The sequence below is a fragment of the Nanorana parkeri genome, unplaced genomic scaffold (assembly GCF_000935625.1).
Source record: "Nanorana parkeri isolate BGI_ZX_2015 unplaced genomic scaffold, ASM93562v1 scaffold1168, whole genome shotgun sequence".
Classification (NCBI taxonomy): domain Eukaryota; kingdom Metazoa; phylum Chordata; class Amphibia; order Anura; family Dicroglossidae; genus Nanorana; species Nanorana parkeri.
The window spans coordinates 64,545-83,370 of NW_017307436.1; the positions used below are offsets into that span (position 1 = coordinate 64,545).

Below are 18,826 nucleotides of genomic sequence, written 5' to 3' on the forward strand. Positions count from 1 at the left end.
AGCGTATTCCTCCAGTATCCGCAGGTACTGAACCGCAGCGGTCTGGTTAGTGTTTGGGAGATAGTTTGCTAAGGTAAATGTCCTACCCCAGAGTGACAGTTTGAGCATTAGGTATCTACCAAACTCATCTGCTCGATGATCTAGCATCGTTGCGAGGAGGGTTTTATGTAAGGCAATCGAGACTCCCCTCGATTTCTGTACACTGTTAGAGCTGTGATAGCATCTATTAAAGTATCTGTGCGAACAATGAGGGATATGAGAGCTCTGGAAATGCGTTTCCTGTAACATGACAACCTGGACCATGGCCTTATGCATAGAATACAAAATCTGGCCCCTTTTTAAAGGGGACATTGAGGCCTCTAGCGTTGCACGTGCAGATCTTAAAGTCCACATCCGTGGATCTTGTGGCTGCCATCGCAGAGGGGAGAGGGAGGGTGAACAAGGAGATGGGAGGGGGAGGGGTGGGAAAGACAAGGGGAGGAACACTCAATAGGACACAAGGCAGAAGGTAAGTTCAGAGGCAGCAAGGGGGGTAGAAAGAAACAGTACAGGGGATGGCAAGAGGAAGGAGCAGTCAGAGAGAAGGAAGAAAGACTAGAAAGGGCAGGGAGACCTGCATCTAGTGTGTTTAACACCTAGCAAACGCTAGAAACAACCTGTCCCTTACGGGGAAGGCTTAACCTATGTGGGGAGAAGTGGTCGAAGTAACGGTCCAAGAGGTGCTACCGGTGCTCAATAGCTATAACAGGACCCCCTCTCTCACCGTGAACATAAAAATGACAAAAGTACAATGAACCCATAACATTAAAACCTCCGGGGAACATAAGAGGAGCTTAGGGAACCTACTGGGATCCACAGGCCCCCCTACATGCCCAGTGTTAACTGGGGAGGCGAGGGCAGATCGAAGATAGCCAGAGCCCACAGAAATAAAGAGAGCAGATCAACCCGACATAATACAAGTGTGCATAACATAACCCAACTTCACATACTACTAAGGCAATGCAAAACAGTGATGTCTGTGAAAGGATATGTAATAGGTGATCCCGTGTCCCAACAGGGAAGTAGGGGCCAGCCCCCAGACCCTCAGCCTTCGTTCACTGATGGAGGAGCCAGGCGAGGAGCAGCCCGCACCGAACGGGAATGGGACCTTCTACGTCTCTGAGGAAGTGAGGAGGGTACTTCGGATCTGCCATCCAAAAGGGGGAGGTCCAGCAAATCCGGAACCTCAATCGGAGCCACATGGAGGAATTGGAATAAATCCGCAAGTTGAGCAGGGCTGCGAAGATGGAACTGGTCCGATCCCTTCCGAATCTGAATGCTGAAAGGATGACCCTACCGGTAGGAAGCTCCAGCTTGAAGAATCACCTCCAAAAGAGGCTTAACCGACCTGCGCATGGCCAGCGTCAGACTTGAAAGATCCGGCATCAGTTGTATCGTGGCCCCGTCAAAGTCCACTGGTCCTGACCGCCACACCCGACGCAGGATCTTCTCAAACCAAGATTGTTCGTTACAAGAAATTCCGGATGGAATCGATTTTATACAATACGAGAATTATTCCAGGCATGTATCTGGCCACGGTGGACTTAAGAGATGCATATTTGCATATCCCTATGGCAGAGAAAGCTCAAAGATTGTTGAGGATCGCAATCAAGGGTCCCGGAGAAGTACAGGTGAAACTCGAAAAATTAGAATATCGTGCAAAAGTTCATTTATTTCACTAATGCAACTTAAAAGGTGAGACTAATATATGAGATAGACTCATTACATGCAAAGCAAGATAGTTCAAGCCGTGATTTGTCATAATTGTGATGATTATGGCTTACAGCTCATGAAAACCCAGATCCACAATCTCAGAAGTCAGCATCCCCATAGAGCTCGTCTGCGGAAGGAAGCATGAAGTGCTTCAAAATCTCCTGGTAGACGGCTAAGTTGCATTAGTGAAATAAATGAACTTTTGCACGATATTCTAATTTTTCGAGTTTCACCTGTATTGCACTTCCAGTACAAGTCTCTGCCGTTCGGCCTTTCCTCAGCTCCGAGGATATTTACAAAGGTATTAGCAGAAGCACTAATGCCTCTCAGATTGAAGGGGATAGGAGTCATCCCTTAGATGACCTTCTATTTTTTGCAAACAGTCAAGAGATCCTTGAGGTAAATCTTGCTACGGCCATAGCACACCTGGGATGGCTGATAAACAGAGACAAATCTCAAATGGTTCCATCTAAATGGGTAGTGTTTTTGGGCTACCAAGTGCATACGGAAGTAGCATGTATTTTCCTTCCAGGTGAAAAGGTCTGCAAGTTGACAGCAGAAATAAGGGATCTCTGTTCAAAGGCAAAAGCATCTTTCAGATTTTTAATGAAAATTTTAGGACTGATGACCGCAGCCATTCTGTCAGTAATTTGGGCTCGATTACACACCAGACCCCATCAAAACTTTCTGTTGGTAGAATGGGATGGTCTACCAAAATTGTTGGACAAAGAGGTAACAATACCCAGGGCAGTAATCCAGTCACTGAAATGGTGGCACAGGGCACTTTGAGCAAAATTTAGAGTTGCAAGTCCTCAAACCTGAGGGAACTAAAAGTGATAGAATGCGTTTTATTGGGATTCGCTCCCCGCTTCGAGAACTGTCGTGCAGGTTTCATCGGACAACACGACGGCTGTCGCATACCTAAACAAGGAGGTACGAGATCTCAGCTTCTCATGTCTCTGGCGCAAGATATTCTGCTTTGGACAGAGAAGAATCTGTTAAAGTGACATTAAACCCTCAGATTTTTTAACATAAAACAATACTGTAATGTGTGCCTTACTGTAATCCATGGTTTTTTCCCTTCTCTTTGCTGCTCTTCCTTTTTAAATCTGTATCTCTTCTCATGCTGGGCAGAACTTCTGTTTTGCAGCACACTGCCTTGTCTCTGAAATGGATACATGGTGTCTGTGTGAAGGTTCACAACCTGAGCCAGCACTACAGGAAGAGGCACTCGGCTGCAAAGGGAAGTTCTCCCCCAGCATGATAAGAGATACAGATTTAAAAGGAAGAGGAAACTACCATGGATTACAGTAAGGCACACATTACAGTATTGGTTTATGTTAAAAAATCTGAGGGTTTAAAGGAGAACTATGAGATGAGTGATTTCCACTCACCTCATAGTTCTAGCCGACCTGTGACACTGAGACTGTCACAGGTCGGCTCAGTAGATCGGGAGGTGAGCGAACACATACCGGCGTTCGCTCACCTCTCGATCCTGTCACGGCTCTCTGCCGTGACAGGGGGAGGGGCTGGATTCCCCTCTCCCCGCTCCGATCTGCCAGCGCTGACTGGCGGAACGGACGGGGAGGGGGCGGGTACAGCTGGCTCTGCCTCTAGATAGGCAGAGCCAGCTGTCACTCACGCAGCTGGGCAGATCTTGACGTCCATGTTGGGATCCGCTCCGGCTGCGGCGTCTCAGTATAGCTCGCGGTATACTGAGCTTAGGGTAACGGGAGGATGCTAGTTTGTGTCCTCCCGTTACCCTAAGGAGAACTATGGGGAAAAACACTGATCCCATGGTTCTCCTTTTAATGTCACTTTAATATCTGCAATACACTTGCAAGGGAAATTTAAATATACTAGCAGACACTCTGAGCAGGAAAGCTTTTCGGCAGTTGGTTAGACAATCAGACGTTCCTCATGGTTGCATAAAAATGGGGGCTGCCACAGGTGGACCTTTTTGCCTCCAAGACAAACAGAAAGATGGATCTATTTTTTTCTCAGGTCTGGGAAGAAGGGAGCTTGGGAGTGAACGCACTACTGTACCCATGGAGAACACAGCTGGCTTATGCTTTCCCTCCTATCAGATTCATTCCTGAGTCATCGGCAAGAAAACGTTTAAAAAATAAATTGACAGAGGGGCTGCTCATGAAGACGTTACTGGAGTAATTAATATTGTATCAAATGTTTTTATTTAAAAATATAATTAAAACAATGAGTTTATGGATCATTTCTTGCATAGCAGTTTAGTACTTGATGACCAACAGCTTTAGTTTCTTATTATATTACAGAAGTGCCTATTGTGCTGCCTCTGTGGCATCACTGACAAATATTATGACGCCCAAGCTTTTTGATGGTACGGCTGAATGGATAGCAAGGTATGAAAATGCTTTCATTTACATAACCTTTTTCTTGTCCACTGTTTTAGAATAACTTTATATGATGTACCGTTGTGTTTTCACTGGACCATTGTTATAGGTGCCAGTTTTGGGAAGGTGGCATCGGTGGGGTGCCAGGCATGGAAGCACATGGAGGCTATACATTTTGTGGTTTGGCAGCTTTGGTCATTCTGAAGAGAGTTCACCTATTAGATCTAAAGAGCTTGTTGGTAAGTTATTGGTTTATTAGTGTTTATTTTATGCATGTTTTAATGTTGGTAATTTTATGGATGAAAGTCATTAGGGCCTGATCGGTGTTTGTGGCAAATTCATCTGTGTGATGTGGTTCTTAGAGCTATTTAAGAAGACCTAAAAAAATCTAAAAATAAAGAAGCCTTCAGAAAAACTTTTATTCTTACGACTTCTGGCAGATTTTTCACATCCGACACACTTTCAGGGTTTGCCAGATGCTTAGTTCTCCACTGTGCGCTGTGGTTCCTACTGCCAGCCCTTATGTCATTACTGTGTCCTTTAGTGATTTAGGGGCCAGCATCTGGAAACACAGTGTAGCAGGGGACCCAGGCTCCCAGGAATGTGTTGAACAAGGTGATAACGTGCTACCCACAGTACAGATAAGTATATATTTTTCTAGAATTTATTTGCAAGTGAAAGTCACTTTAAACAGTTTAAAAAAACAAAAAAAGTCTTGTCTAAAAGTAACTTTTCGAGTGATAATGACCTCTACTATGATGTGTACGTTGCTTTGCAGGAGTAGGTTACACTAAACTGGTTTAGCCCCTTCGCTGCCAGGCCCTGCGCTCCACTTTTAACCTCTGCCACATTTTTGCAATTTTTCGTTTTTCACTTATAGCTTTCAGGCCCAGACCTAAAGCTGTGTAAGGGGCCCCAACATTTCTGATGGCTGCCCTGAGTGAGGCGATTAAGGGGGACATGATTTCAGTGTACAAAATGTTTAGTGGTGATGGCAACATCAGCAATAAACCTTTTGCTCTAAACTCCCTAACAAAGACTAGAGGCCACCACCTAAAATTGGTGACGAAAATATTATTTTCAGTCAGAGCGGTTACATTTTGGAACTCTCTTCTAACAGTGAGTATTGAATCATTCAAAAATCAGTTACATACCGTCCTCAGAGAGACAAACAAACAGACAGTGCCTTGTCCTCGTGTAATACAGTATATTAATCAATGAACATACAAGCTGACATAAAATACTCCTCACATAGTAATCACTGAATGAATGGTACAAGGCAGACCCCACACAAAGCTGCCTTGCTAGCTGACACGTTTCAGGGAATATACCCCCTTCCTCAGAGCTAGATACAGGTGTGCAGGTACTCTTAAAAATGAAGACCACACAGGGACTCGCATGCACGCACACACAAAGGTTGAACTTGACGGACCTGCGTTTTTATTCAGCCTCAAACTATGATATATTAATAAAATCATTATTGGTGAACACAAAAACCATATAACTTCTAAATTCCTACTTTACCCCTTAGTGACACAGCTTCAGAAAATGTTTTCAATTTAAATGCGGACAGACAGCGCGAGTTGAGGGAGCTTAACAAGTGGCTCCGGAGCTGGTGTCAGAAGGAGGGATTTGGTTTCCTGGAGAACTGGGCTGACTTCGCAGTCGGTTATATTCTGTGGACCGGAGCAATTTTGCCATTTTTGCTATGTGTTTAAAAATAATTTCTATTTTCCTTATTCATTGCACCTACACATTTTATATACCTTTTTTTTTTTTTTTTTTTTTTTTTTTAATTAAAGGACAAAATTGGCTTTAATTTGATGTGACGTATGCATATATAAATTGCTTTTTTTTTTATTTAAAAAAAAGAGAAAAACCCCCCAACATTTTTTCTGTTGCAATATTTTTATTAAAGTTTTCAAAGGTATAACAGTATAAAACAAACTGACATTTCCATGAATACAGTCGTTCAGAGGAGAATAACAACCATACAACTTATGGTAAATAAAGATATTTTTCAAATGGTATTCTTCTCTTATTCCCCCATATCCTCAAAATACGTGTATTAAGTGAGTCAAGGCTCACTGGGCTGTACAGCCTAACAAAGGGCTCGGGAGAAGACGGTATGGATTGCCAGGAGCGGGAAAGAGGGAGGTCAACAGGGTAGGAAAAGAGGGGAACAGTGTCGGGTATAGTGGGTAAAAACGGGGGGGAAGGACGACTTCAACATCCTTATTAGTATTGGTAGCTTCAAGTAAGTGGTTAACTCCAGGTCGGACCCTTGATCGGTTCTCATGCTGCAGGGATAGTACCCCCCATTCCCAACTTCCCTCTGGGCCCCATGTCATGTTGCGTGCCTAGATACATCTGAAGCTATTTAGATACATATTAGGGTGTTGGTGGAGAATCCAAGGTTCCCAGATGTGCAGGAACTTGGTTTGTGAATCCTCCAGGATACTAGACAGCCTTTCGTTCAACATGATATTGTCCAACCTACGTGTAAACTCTGTATATGTTATTTGTTGCTTTTTCCAGTTGCCCGCCAAGGTGAGCTTAGCTGCTAGAAAAATAAAATGTGAGAGCGCGCGTTGTGAGCCATGCAAGCCTGGGATGGGCAAGTGGAAAAGAGCATGTTGGAGGTTTCTTGGGATCCGCGTGTGAAGCAAGGTAGCGAGCAGTCTATATATTTTGATCCAGAATCGGGTGGCCATAGGGCATTGCCACCAAATGTGTAGCATATCGCCTGGCTCCTGACAACCCCGATAACAATTTCCTGAGTAGGTAGGGTACATGCGGGCAAGTCTAGCTGGGACCATATACCATTTCATAAGTACTTTATACGCCACTTCAGCGTTTGTAACATTACGGGTACAACTAGCTATACTTTGCCACATGCGCCGCCACGTCTCCGGGGACCACGTCTGCTGCAGATCTCTCTCCCAGCCCTCAACATAAGAGTGTGTGGTGTGACTAAGCAATCTGTTGAGCTGGGAATACAAGATTGACACCAAATCCGGGCCCCTGGGAGAGTGTAGGCAGATATGTTCAAAACAGGTAAGTATGCAACCTTGTTCGCTCCTCCTTTATCAAGGCAGAGGTCCAGTGGTAAAGCTGAAGGTATCGGAAGTGTTCGGACTCTGGAATCTGTTTACGTTCCCGTAAGTACTGCCAGGAGGGTATAGTAGGGGAATGTGCCATGTCGTAAACTATTTAAAAGCCGTTGTCCGTCCACCACCGAAAGGCTTTGGGGTTGTCCATACCTGGCGGGAACAAGGGTTGCGTGAATAAAGGCAGGAGTGGGAAGTGCGGGGAGAGTAGCTCAGCCGAATATTTGATAGAGTCCCACACTCTGAGTGAGTGTAGGAGAAGTGGGCTCAGGGTCTTGGGTCTGTTAGTGGTCGGTATCCAGGGCAGCGCTGACAATGGCACGGGGAAGCAATTCGGAATTTCCAGCATAAGCCTGAGGGGGGGATCGCTGTTGGTGTAGGGAAATTAAAGGCAACAGTTGTGATGCCTGATAGTACAGTAATATATTGGGCAGGCCCACTCCCCCATCTCACGTGTTTTATATAGGGTGGTCCGTGCCACCCTGGCCCTAAGAGGGTGCCAGGTAAATTGGAGGATGCTCCGCTGCATTGAACGTAAGGCGAAGGAGGGGATGGCGACCGGAAGCGTTCTGAAGTAGTAAAGGAGTTTGGGCAGTATGGTCATCTTGATTGCGGACACTTTGCCTAGCCAGGAAAGTTTATGTGGTATAGCCAAGAAGTCAACGTGTTCTTCAAATTTTTAAATAGAGGGGTATAGTTTGTGGCATAAAGTGTATCGTATGAGGACGTAATTTTATCCCCCAGGTAACTGATATATAATTTAGCCCAATCAAAGGGAAAATTAGTACATAGATGATCGTATAAGTGTCTAGGTAGCGTCACATTCAATGCAGCGGATTTACCCCAGTTCACTGTGAGTCCAGAAACAGCGGAGAATTGTTGCAGTAGACGTAAGAGGATGGGAACTGTGGTATGCGGCTGAGTCAGGGTAAGCATAACGTCATCAGCGAAGAGGCTTGCTTTATATTCTACCCCCGCTAGTTCGATGCCTTTAATGTTGGGATCTTTACGGAGAAGGATCGCTAGAGGCTGGCGCCTCTGGCGGGTACCCCTCTCGATTGGGAATTCTTTTGAGAGGCGGCCTAGATACTTAATTTGGGCTTTGGGGGTAGAGTAAAGGGCCTGCAACCAAGTTAGGAATGAGTCACCAAAACCCCAGCGGCGTAGGATATAATGTAAGTATTCCCAGGAGATGGAGTCAAATGCCCTTTGTAAGTCCAGTGACAGAAGGAAACCTGGTATATTGCGAGATCGGAGCGTGTGGACAAGGTGGATTATTTTTTGCACGTTGTCCCCCGCTTGCCTACCGGGAATAAAGCCTACCTGATCTCTATGGATAATAGTGGGAAGAAAGGAGTTAATACGGGTGGCCAGTATTTTTGTTAGAATTTTAATGTCAATGTTTAGCAGTGATATAGGTCTGTAATTACTGGGATTTAGATGATCCTTGTCGGGTTTGGGTATCATCGACACATATGCCAGAAGGGAAGAAGGGTGTAAATGCAGGCCATTTTTAAGGGAGTTAAACATCAGGGTCAACTTTGGGGCTAAAAGCGGTGCAAGTTTTTTATAATACAGGGCAGAGTATCCGTCAGGGCCGTGTGCCTTGGAGGGTTTAAGATGTTTGATAGCGGACAGAACTTCCTATATGGTCATCTTGATTGCGGACACTTTGCCTAGCCAGGAAAGTTTATGTGGTATAGCCAAGAAGTCAACGTGTTCTTCAAATTTTTAAATAGAGGGGTATAGTTTGTGGCATAAAGTGTATCGTATGAGGACGTAATTTTATCCCCCAGGTAACTGATATATAATTTAGCCCAATCAAAGGGAAAATTAGTACATAGATGATCGTATAAGTGTCTAGGTAGCGTCACATTCAATGCAGCGGATTTACCCCAGTTCACTGTGAGTCCAGAAACAGCGGAGAATTGTTGCAGTAGACGTAAGAGGATGGGAACTGTGGTATGCGGCTGAGTCAGGGTAAGCATAACGTCATCAGCGAAGAGGCTTGCTTTATATTCTACCCCCGCTAGTTCGATGCCTTTAATGTTGGGATCTTTACGGAGAAGGATCGCTAGAGGCTGGCGCCTCTGGCGGGTACCCCTCTCGATTGGGAATTCTTTTGAGAGGCGGCCTAGATACTTAATTTGGGCTTTGGGGGTAGAGTAAAGGGCCTGCAACCAAGTTAGGAATGAGTCACCAAAACCCCAGCGGCGTAGGATATAATGTAAGTATTCCCAGGAGATGGAGTCAAATGCCCTTTGTAAGTCCAGTGACAGAAGGAAACCTGGTATATTGCGAGATCGGAGCGTGTGGACAAGGTGGATTATTTTTTGCACGTTGTCCCCCGCTTGCCTACCGGGAATAAAGCCTACCTGATCTCTATGGATAATAGTGGGAAGAAAGGAGTTAATACGGGTGGCCAGTATTTTTGTTAGAATTTTAATGTCAATGTTTAGCAGTGATATAGGTCTGTAATTACTGGGATTTAGATGATCCTTGTCGGGTTTGGGTATCATCGACACATATGCCAGAAGGGAAGAAGGGTGTAAATGCAGGCCATTTTTAAGGGAGTTAAACATCAGGGTCAACTTTGGGGCTAAAAGCGGTGCAAGTTTTTTATAATACAGGGCAGAGTATCCGTCAGGGCCGTGTGCCTTGGAGGGTTTAAGATGTTTGATAGCGGACAGAACTTCCTCCATCATGATATCTGAGTTTAGGAGGTCCAAGTCAGCCTGTGCTACCCGCGGGAGGGCCACATCTTGCAAGAGATCATCTGCCTGCTCTGGTCGGAAGGATCCCGAGTCGGCATATAAAGCTTTTAAGTCACGTTGGAAGGAAGCTAATATTTTCTCAGGGTTTGCTGAGATATTACCACAAGACGCCCGCAGTCTGACTGGAGCATAACGATCAGGCAAGGTATTTAGTTTATTTGCTAATAAGGAGCCCGGTTTGTTAGCCCTCGAATAAAATTTGTGTTTAGCCCACCGTAGAGTTTTATCAGCTTGCTGGTCCAGCAAGAGGTTTAGTTCAGCTTTAACCGTGTTAAGTCGGGCCATGAGTGGACGGTCGAACCCATCCTTAAGGGCCTGGTCCAGTACTCCCAATTCAGACTGCAGTGTGGTGATCTTGTGCAATCTCTCCTTCTTGCGACGTGATGCAAGCTCTATCAAATGTCCTCGCATCGTAACCAGGTGACTGGACCGTGCCCTCGTTCAGGTCAAAGTACTGCCTGGCGCATGTTTCAATATGGGATATATTGTCCACAGTGGACAATAGTGAGTCGTTTATTCTCCAGTTCCCCCGGCCCTGAGTGCCGCCCTCCAGTTGGAATTGTATTGCATTAGGGGCATGGTCAGACCAAGGGATTGCCTTAATTTTAGCTGAAATGAAGTGGGGCAAAAAACGTTGGGCCGTGAAGATGTGGTCAATTCTACAGAAAATTTGGTGCGGGCTGGAAAAGTAAGTAGTCTTTAGTGGTGGGGTTCAGTTCTCTCTTCACACGTCCACTAAGTGGTGGTCATTTAAAAGTGTTATTAGGGAAGAGTTATCCATGGCGGGTGTCAATGGTACGCCAGGGGTAGTCACCTTTTTAGTTTTGTCCATGTGGGGGTGCAGTACCAGGTTAGTGTCTCCTACTAGGAAAAGCAGGCCTTCAGCGTGGTGTTGGACAACTTGAAATAGGTGTGAGTTGGTGAGTATTCGGGGTATAATATGTGACAAAGGTAACCGCCACATCAAAAAGAGTGCCGATTAGGAGGATATAGTGACCAGTAGGGTCAACAATTTGTTTGTGACTTACAAAGGGGAAGGTTTTCCTAAAACCTATGAGTACCCCTCTCTTTTTTTCAGTGAAATTGGCATGGTGAAACTGGGGGTAGTTTCTATGTAGGAAACGTGGGCAAGATGACGTTGAAAATCTAGTCTCCTGTAGGCAGACCACATCTGCATGGCAGGAGGAGTAGTATGAAAAAGCTTTGTCGTTTGGAAGGAGAATTCAGCCCCTGGACATTGTGAGAAATTAGTGTAAACTTACTAGCCATGAGATGAGGGTAGGTGGGACGATTGTCGTGGCCTCAGCCGCATACCACAGTGGGGGAAGTTGAGGGGAGTCAGTGCGGTCCGGTGGATGAGCCCGAGTCGCGAAGTTGGATGTCGAGTTTAGGGAGAAGCAGGAGTGGGAGGGGAAAAAACCTTCAGGGTAAAAAAAAACACAGGTTAAAACAAGAACAAGTGTAACAGTTAAGTACAACAATAACAGCCGTCCGCAAGGATCAGCCTCGCAGCCAACGGGACCGGGGATATCCGTCACATTGCTTGCCATGTGGGGAGGGTGATCCCACCGATCCCCAAGGAAAGCGATAGCTTATCGAACAATAATACCTGAGTAACATTAGTGACTAGAACTAGCATCAGAAGCAGCAAAGATAAACATCAACAGAGTCTATGCAATTATCGTGGGCTTCAGCTTGCATGAACCAGAGCGGAGGTGGAGGGTAGCTAAGAGTGGCGGTAGCTCGGCACCCCCGTTGGATGGGTGTGCCCGCGGGTACATGCCCAGGCGGCTGGGGCAGAAACAGCAGAGTCAGAAACATACCCCGCCAGTTACCCCTCAGTTCCAATAATAAGTGTCATGTTGATGGCCCACTGGCCATCTCGGGGAAGGACATACTTTATGAAAAAGACGGCGGAGAATTTGAAGCCAGGTGGACCCCAGGTCATCAGGTCGGATCTGCAGGGAGGGGGTCATCTCTCAGTTTCTTCTGTGGGGATGTCCGCTTCTTCTGTTGCCTCTCCCAGATTGGGCTCGGTGGGACTGGAACCCGCTTTTCTTTCGAAGATGAGGTGCTCAGTTGTGAGGGGGACAGTAGAGATAATTCAGCTGGCATCTTGCGGAGGTCATCAGGGGAGGAGGCTGCAAACGACTTCCCATCCCGGTTGAAAAGTACCTTAAAGGGGAAACCCCAGCGGTAAGGGATGTTTTGTGCTCGGAGTACTTCCAGCAAAGGTTTCAGCTCCCTTCGCCGCTGGAGCGTGGTATGGGAGAGATCGGCATATATTTGATATGAGTGGCCCTGGAAAATTAGATCCCGTTGTCCTCAGGCTGCAAACAGGATGGCCTCTTTCATCTTGTAGTAAGTAAATTTGATGATAATGACTCTTGGGGGACCATCATGGCGTCTTTGAGCCAGGGCCCTATGTATGCGATCAAATTCCAGGCGGTCAATGGGTATAGAAGGAACCAGTTCCTGAAAAAGCGCTGTGACTGAGGAATTTAAATCTTCCATGAACTCGGGTAGGCCTCTAAGCCTCAGGTTCCCACGCCTGGCACGATTCTCCAGGTCTTCCAGCTTATCTAGTGCGACCCTCAGCTGTTCAGAGACCGAATCGAATTCCCTCTCCTGAGATTCGACGATCGTGATCACATTGTCCATCTTTGTTTCAAGAAGGTCAGTGCTATCTAAAGAAATCTCTCATTTCTTTAGATAGCACTGCTGTTAGTTTGTCTGTGGCCAGGGTCAGCTCAGTTTGCAGCATAGCTCGAAATTTGTCCAGCAAGGCAGTGTCTGACACTCTCTGGGTGGTCTGCAGGGGTCAGGGGCATGCTGTCGAGGGACGAGGAGTCAAATACCTCAGGCGTGGGAGCTGGAGAGGCCCGCGGGTCCTCGTGGAGATGTGCGTCCGCCATCTTGGGTCCTCGCCGGCAGCGTGTGAATCTCGGCTCCTTCTGCCTCTTGGAGCGCCGCATCACGCTGCAGGGACAGGCTGGGGATATGTCCGGTTCCTCCAGTGCGTAGCTGTACTGACAGGTAGGCTTATGATAGCTGTATATCGCTGTCCGGGAGATCGGTGGAGCGGAGCTCACTCAACCAGCGGCCATCTTGGTCTACAGCTCGCCACGCCCCCCCCAACATTTTTCAGTGTTGGCAATAATATTGTGTACGTAATTAATGTAGCTAACAAAGTAATTCACAATAAATTATTTTATTTGTCCTGATTTCTGTTTTAAATACAGTGAAATACAGTTTTAGTGTGGAACAATTTTAGAATGTGGTATGTTTGTCTCCTAACTTTAGTAGCCTCCTCGGCACTATATTTTCTTATTTTTTTTATTAAACTTATTTTTTTTACTTTTTCTAAAATTTAAAAAATTGTAAAAACCTTTAAAAAATCTATTTTATTTTTTTTAAACTAGGGGGCACGAAGAGATTGATTTTTTTTTTTAATTTACAGGGACTTTTGATACAAAGTATTCTGAGGAGACACTGTATTCTCCTCAGAGATACTTTGTATCACTTTAATGCACAGCCGGCTTCCACCTGCACAACGGAGTGAGCTGAATGCCGGCTCGGTGGCTGTCACAGCAAGATGATCATAGGGATCAGTTGAACTGCTGTGACCTTCTAAATTGCTGTTGAGAGTCGGCCTCGGACCTCGAGGGACCCATTAACAGCATTAACTCAATGGACCAACTCTTGTAGCTCATGACGGAATTATTCTGTCACCAGTCGTTAAGGTACTGAAAGACATTAACGGAATAACCCCGTCATTGGTCGGGAAGGGGTTATTCTAAAACTGTGTTGAGTTACTAAATAACAATTATTTGTAAATTTTTTAATTGCACCGTTTTACGAAACGGTTACAATTGAATGTAAGCAAAACTGTAAAGAAGCAACTTATGCTTATGTGAGGCTAGCCTCACATCTATACATTGTGGTAATGTCCTATCTGCAGTGCCATTTGTGTGTGTTGTTGATAAAATTGTGCACACCTACATTTTATCACAACACAGTATGTTACAATGCAATGCATCATAACACGCTGTTACGCACACAGTTAATGTTATTTTTTTTAAAAAGGCACTGTGATGTGTTTGAATAACACACTGCATCATAAGGTACACCCACTGGTGCATGTGTGTGTGGAGGGGTTTCATTTTTTAACAAATTTTTTAAAACATTACAGTCTGGGAGGGTTCGGGAAATATCTGAGTTTTAAACAGACCTCTGATATTTTCCTTGATGAAGAAAAAGATTGAGGACAGATAGTCCTCTATGTCCTTCTTAACCACTTCAAGACCAGGTGTTTAGACCCCCTTCCTGGCCAGGCCATTTTTCAGTATTCAGCGCTGCGATACTTTGACTGACGTTTATTCCGTCATGCAACGCTGTACTGAGATGAATTGTATACCATTTTTTGGGGACAGATAGAGCTTTCTTTTGGTGGTATTTCATCACCACTACGGGTTTTATTTTTTATTATAATTAGGAAAAATTACTGAAAATTTTGAAAAAAAAAAACGTTTTTTGTAACATTATGTTAGGAAACATTTATTATTACCCAGTTTTTTGGTAAAATATAAAAGAAAGCCCGGAGGTAGTTAATTGAGCACCGGGGCTGCAGAGAATAGGGAGTGTTCTGTACAGAGCACTTTCCAGTCCATTCACAAACTGAAGAGATGGTATGTTCACTTCCTGTTCATTGTGCGCTTTCCTGTTCATTCATAAACTGTGGAGATTTAAACATTTACTATCTCCTAAGTTATGAATGAACACTGGAATTTTAGTACTGATTGACAAAGCGGCTGGTCCAAACCCACTGTACATCACTAACACGACTGTACGCAGTTCTGATCCTACTGAGCCAACATCACTGTCAGCCTCACCCTGCACTCTCGGCCTCAACCCCAAGTTCTCATTTAGTGCGTAGAGATAAGCTTAACAACTTATTAAAAAGATCGTTTTTAATAAAATAAATGGTGCAGAAAAAATTTACAGAAAAAGATGTTACAAAAAGAGAGACAAATATAACAGTAGTAAAAACAAAAAGGCCATGGGTTTGGTGAGTTCTAGCAGAGTCCAGTTCAATGTAACAGAAGATGGATCTGGATGGGGTTCTTTCCAAATTAAGGTTTGCAAAGGTTCTTTTCTTAAAGGCAACTTCTTCTTTAATGCTACACAAGTCTCCTCTTTTGATCAACAAGATCTTTTGGCTGCCTTGTGCAGCAGCTTTTTGTTGGCACTCTAGGTGGTGTCCCTGAGCTGGCTCCTAACCCAATTGGGAAGAATCAGGGGGGTTAAGCAGGAAGGCTGAGCACTTTTATGACCATTTTCTCTACCCCTCCCAAGCTGTCTGTTTTTATATCAACATATTTCTATATTTTCATATATTACCACCTGATAAACCATAGGTTGTTGTGGGTTATTAAATTGGTTCCGTATAGATATCAAATTTGACGTGCCTGTGGGATATGTCTGCATCAGAAGGGTTAATGCCTGCTTTTAGGCCTGTGGACATCCTAAACCAATCATGTTCAAATTCAATTTTAAAAGACACAGCTATTTATACACTGATCAGCCATAACATTATGATCGCCTGCTTAATATGGAGTAGGTCCCCCTTTTTGCTGCCATAACAACCCTGACTCATTGAGGCATGGACTCCACTAGACCTCTGGAAGTACAGTGATACCTCATTTTACAAACGCTTCTGTTCGCAAACAATTTGGTTTGCGAACAGGAAGTTCAGAACAATTCTACTTCCGTTCACGAACTCCGCATCAAGTGACGAGCACAACCACAGCCGTCTTCCCTGCTCTGACACATGGTCATGGCTTCCTCTAGTTCAGATCGCGGTTTGATCACATTTGATTCGGTTTGCGACCCATTCGGTCTGTGACCAGAATCGTGGAATGAATTAAGTTAGTGAACCGAGGTACCACTGTATACTGTGGATCCTTTTAAAGTAGTATTAAACTCTCAGACCTTTTTCAATAATGAATCCAGATCAAACAAATATACATTGCCCAGCAAATCATTGCTTTACATTTTTCCACAAACACTTACAATCCTCATGTTCCTGAACAGCTGCTTCCAAGTCATTCAGCTCAGCTTCTTTGAACTTCCTGTCTAGTACAAGATCACAAAGGACAGTGCAGATTCCAGCAACTGTTCATCTTCTAGCTTGCAGCAGGTAGGAAAGGGGGCCAGGGGGAGGGAAGTAGCTTGATTTGCTGTGTCTTACTAGCACACACAAGTCTGACTGCATAGCATTCTGCTTAAGAAAGGAGGCACGGTAAAACAAGGTCAGGGCCATTGCTCAGGGGACCAGCTGATTCCGCAGGAAAATACAACTTTTAAACATCAAGGAACAGCATTCACTGTAAGTGATTTCATCAGCATTTGAAATGGCTTTAAATCCTTTTGACTTTAATTTCACTTTAAGTCCTGTAAATTGCAAGGTGGGGCCTCCATTGATCAGATTTGTTTTTCCAGCACATCCCATAAATGCTTGATTGGATTGAGATCTGGAGAATTTGGAGGCCACTTCAACTCCTCATACTGGTTGTGTTCCTCAAACCATTCTTGAACCATTTTTGCAGTGTGGCAGGGTGCATTATCCTGCTGAAAGAGGCCACTGCCATCAGGGAATGCCGCTTCCATGAAGGGGTATACTTGGTCAGCAACAATGTTTTGATAAGTGGTACATGTTAAAGTAAAATCCATGTGAATGTCGGGACCCAAGGTTTCCCAGCAGAACTTTGCCCAAACTATCACCATGCTTGCTTTCCTTTTTCCCATAGTCCCTCCTGGTACCAGGAGGGACTATGGGAAAAAAAAAAAAAAATATTGATACCAAAACAGGCCGCCTTCTTCCATTGCTTCATGGTCCAGTTCTGGTGCTCGTGTCCATTATAGGTACTTTTGGTGGTGGACGTGGGTCAGAATGGCACCCTGACCAGTCTGCGGCTATGCAGCCCCATGTGGAATAAACCACGATGCACTGTGATTCAGACACCCTTTTCAGCAGTTTGAGCTACAGTAGCTCTTCTATTGGATTAGACTACACTGGTCAGTTTTCACTCCCCACATGTATCAGAGTCTTGAAGGCCCATGACCCTGTCGCCACTTAACCGGTTTTCCTTCCTTGGACCACTCTTGGTAGATTTTGACCACTGCAGACCAGGAACATCCCACAAGGGCTGCAGTTGTCGAATTGCTCTGACAGCCGTCTAGCCATCACAATTTGGCCCTTGTCAAAGTCACTCACATCCTCGCACTTGCCCATTTTCTTCTGCTTCCAACACATCAACTTCAGAGACAAAATGTTGTTCACTTGCTGCCTGATATATCCCACCCACTTCCAGGTGCCATTGTAGTACGATAATCAATGTTATTCACTTCTCGTTGGTCATAATTTTATGGCTGATCGGTGTATTCATTATTAATGTATTGGCCCCAGGTATAGAGCTATGAATATTGAGTAAACTTTGGGACCTATGATTATTTCTAGAGGTGAGCTGAGGGTCAGTTGCTGAGCTGTCTAGTGGTAATTGGTGATCTGCTAGTTAAGTAGGGTATATAGAAAAACGAAACCTATTTTGGCATGTTCGTTCATCTAATCATTGATGCAGTGAAATTATCGATTTCGATCATAGAGACGAAAAAAATCGAAGTTGCATGTTGGAGATTTTTTTTTCCAATTGAATGAAATTGTTGCGGTGAATGTGGTTTTTCTTTCCGAAAACTCCATTCATTCCAAAATCAAATGTTAAATAAAAACGAAAAGGGGTTTTTTTTTTATACCAATATCCATGCTAAAATATGCCCATGCATACTCTAGTGGTTGGATTAGTGTTTTTTTTTTATACCCGCCATAATGTGGAATGTGAAGTATTCTCTTTTGGAGAGCTTTACTTTCCAACAAGTTTTATTATCAATTTCTCATACAAGTACAAAATTGGAGAGCTTTAACCCATACATATGGATGTATGATCTGTATCAATCATATCCAAAAGTGGCTTATTGCCAGCAAGGGGACAAGGGGCTTTCTAATTAGTATTGGGGTGCCAAGACCTCATTACCGTTACACTGATCACTCCAGTGTTCATGCAGGAAAGTGAAGGATAGGTAAATATAACACGTTTTACCAATCATCCCCTTTCCATCCTGAATCTGTCAACCTGCCTGACATTCCATCCTCCCCGCTGGGCATCAGCAGTCTGCTCTGCTTTGTGTCCTCTCCAATCCCAGCTGTCTCTGCTGGTACAGGCTGCACTACTGTAATTTAAGAATGGAGCGTCCAGCTTCTGCTGATGCTTATTCCTGACTGGTTCTGTTTAAGCTGGGTGGTTAAGATATGATCTCTTTTCCAACAGAACTAGATGTTCCAAAACCCAATCTACAACCTAACCAATATTTTATTGCCCAGTATGAACTTGAAACATGAATGCAATTGACCTTTGGTTTTCTTCCAGAGATGGGTTGCTTTCAGACAAATGAGATTTGAGGGTGGATTCCAAGGTCGCTGTAACAAACTGGTTGATGGCTGCTATTCCTTTTGGCAAGCTGGTCTGATGCCTCTCCTCCATAGAACTTTACATGCTGAAGGTAACAATCTTCCTGCTACAAGTTTATTATAGAGCAGCTTTTACAGTACAGCTTGATGGTATTCGTGTGCTTACTCTTGTGAAAATCTTGTAATAATATTACACATTTGTGAATATTTGTTATTTGTCCTTCACTGAACATACAAATTATGTCAGGTTCCATCTTCCCCTATACCAAGTGTGCCCCACCATCGGCTGGCAATCTG

General features: G+C 44.5%; 1 protein-coding gene across 1 annotated transcript in view; it reads left to right on the plus strand.

The window, feature by feature from the left end:
- The window catches only part of LOC108796770 (protein farnesyltransferase subunit beta-like), a 76,134-nt gene that overhangs the window by 53,501 nt on the left and 3,807 nt on the right, over window positions 1-18,826 (plus strand). Inside the window, exons 7-9 of the mRNA XM_018568293.1 lie at window positions 4,044-4,130; window positions 4,231-4,360; window positions 18,489-18,621. Of these exons, the coding sequence (XP_018423795.1) occupies window positions 4,044-4,130; window positions 4,231-4,360; window positions 18,489-18,621 (350 nt within the window). The remainder of the gene's footprint in view (window positions 1-4,043; window positions 4,131-4,230; window positions 4,361-18,488; window positions 18,622-18,826) is intronic.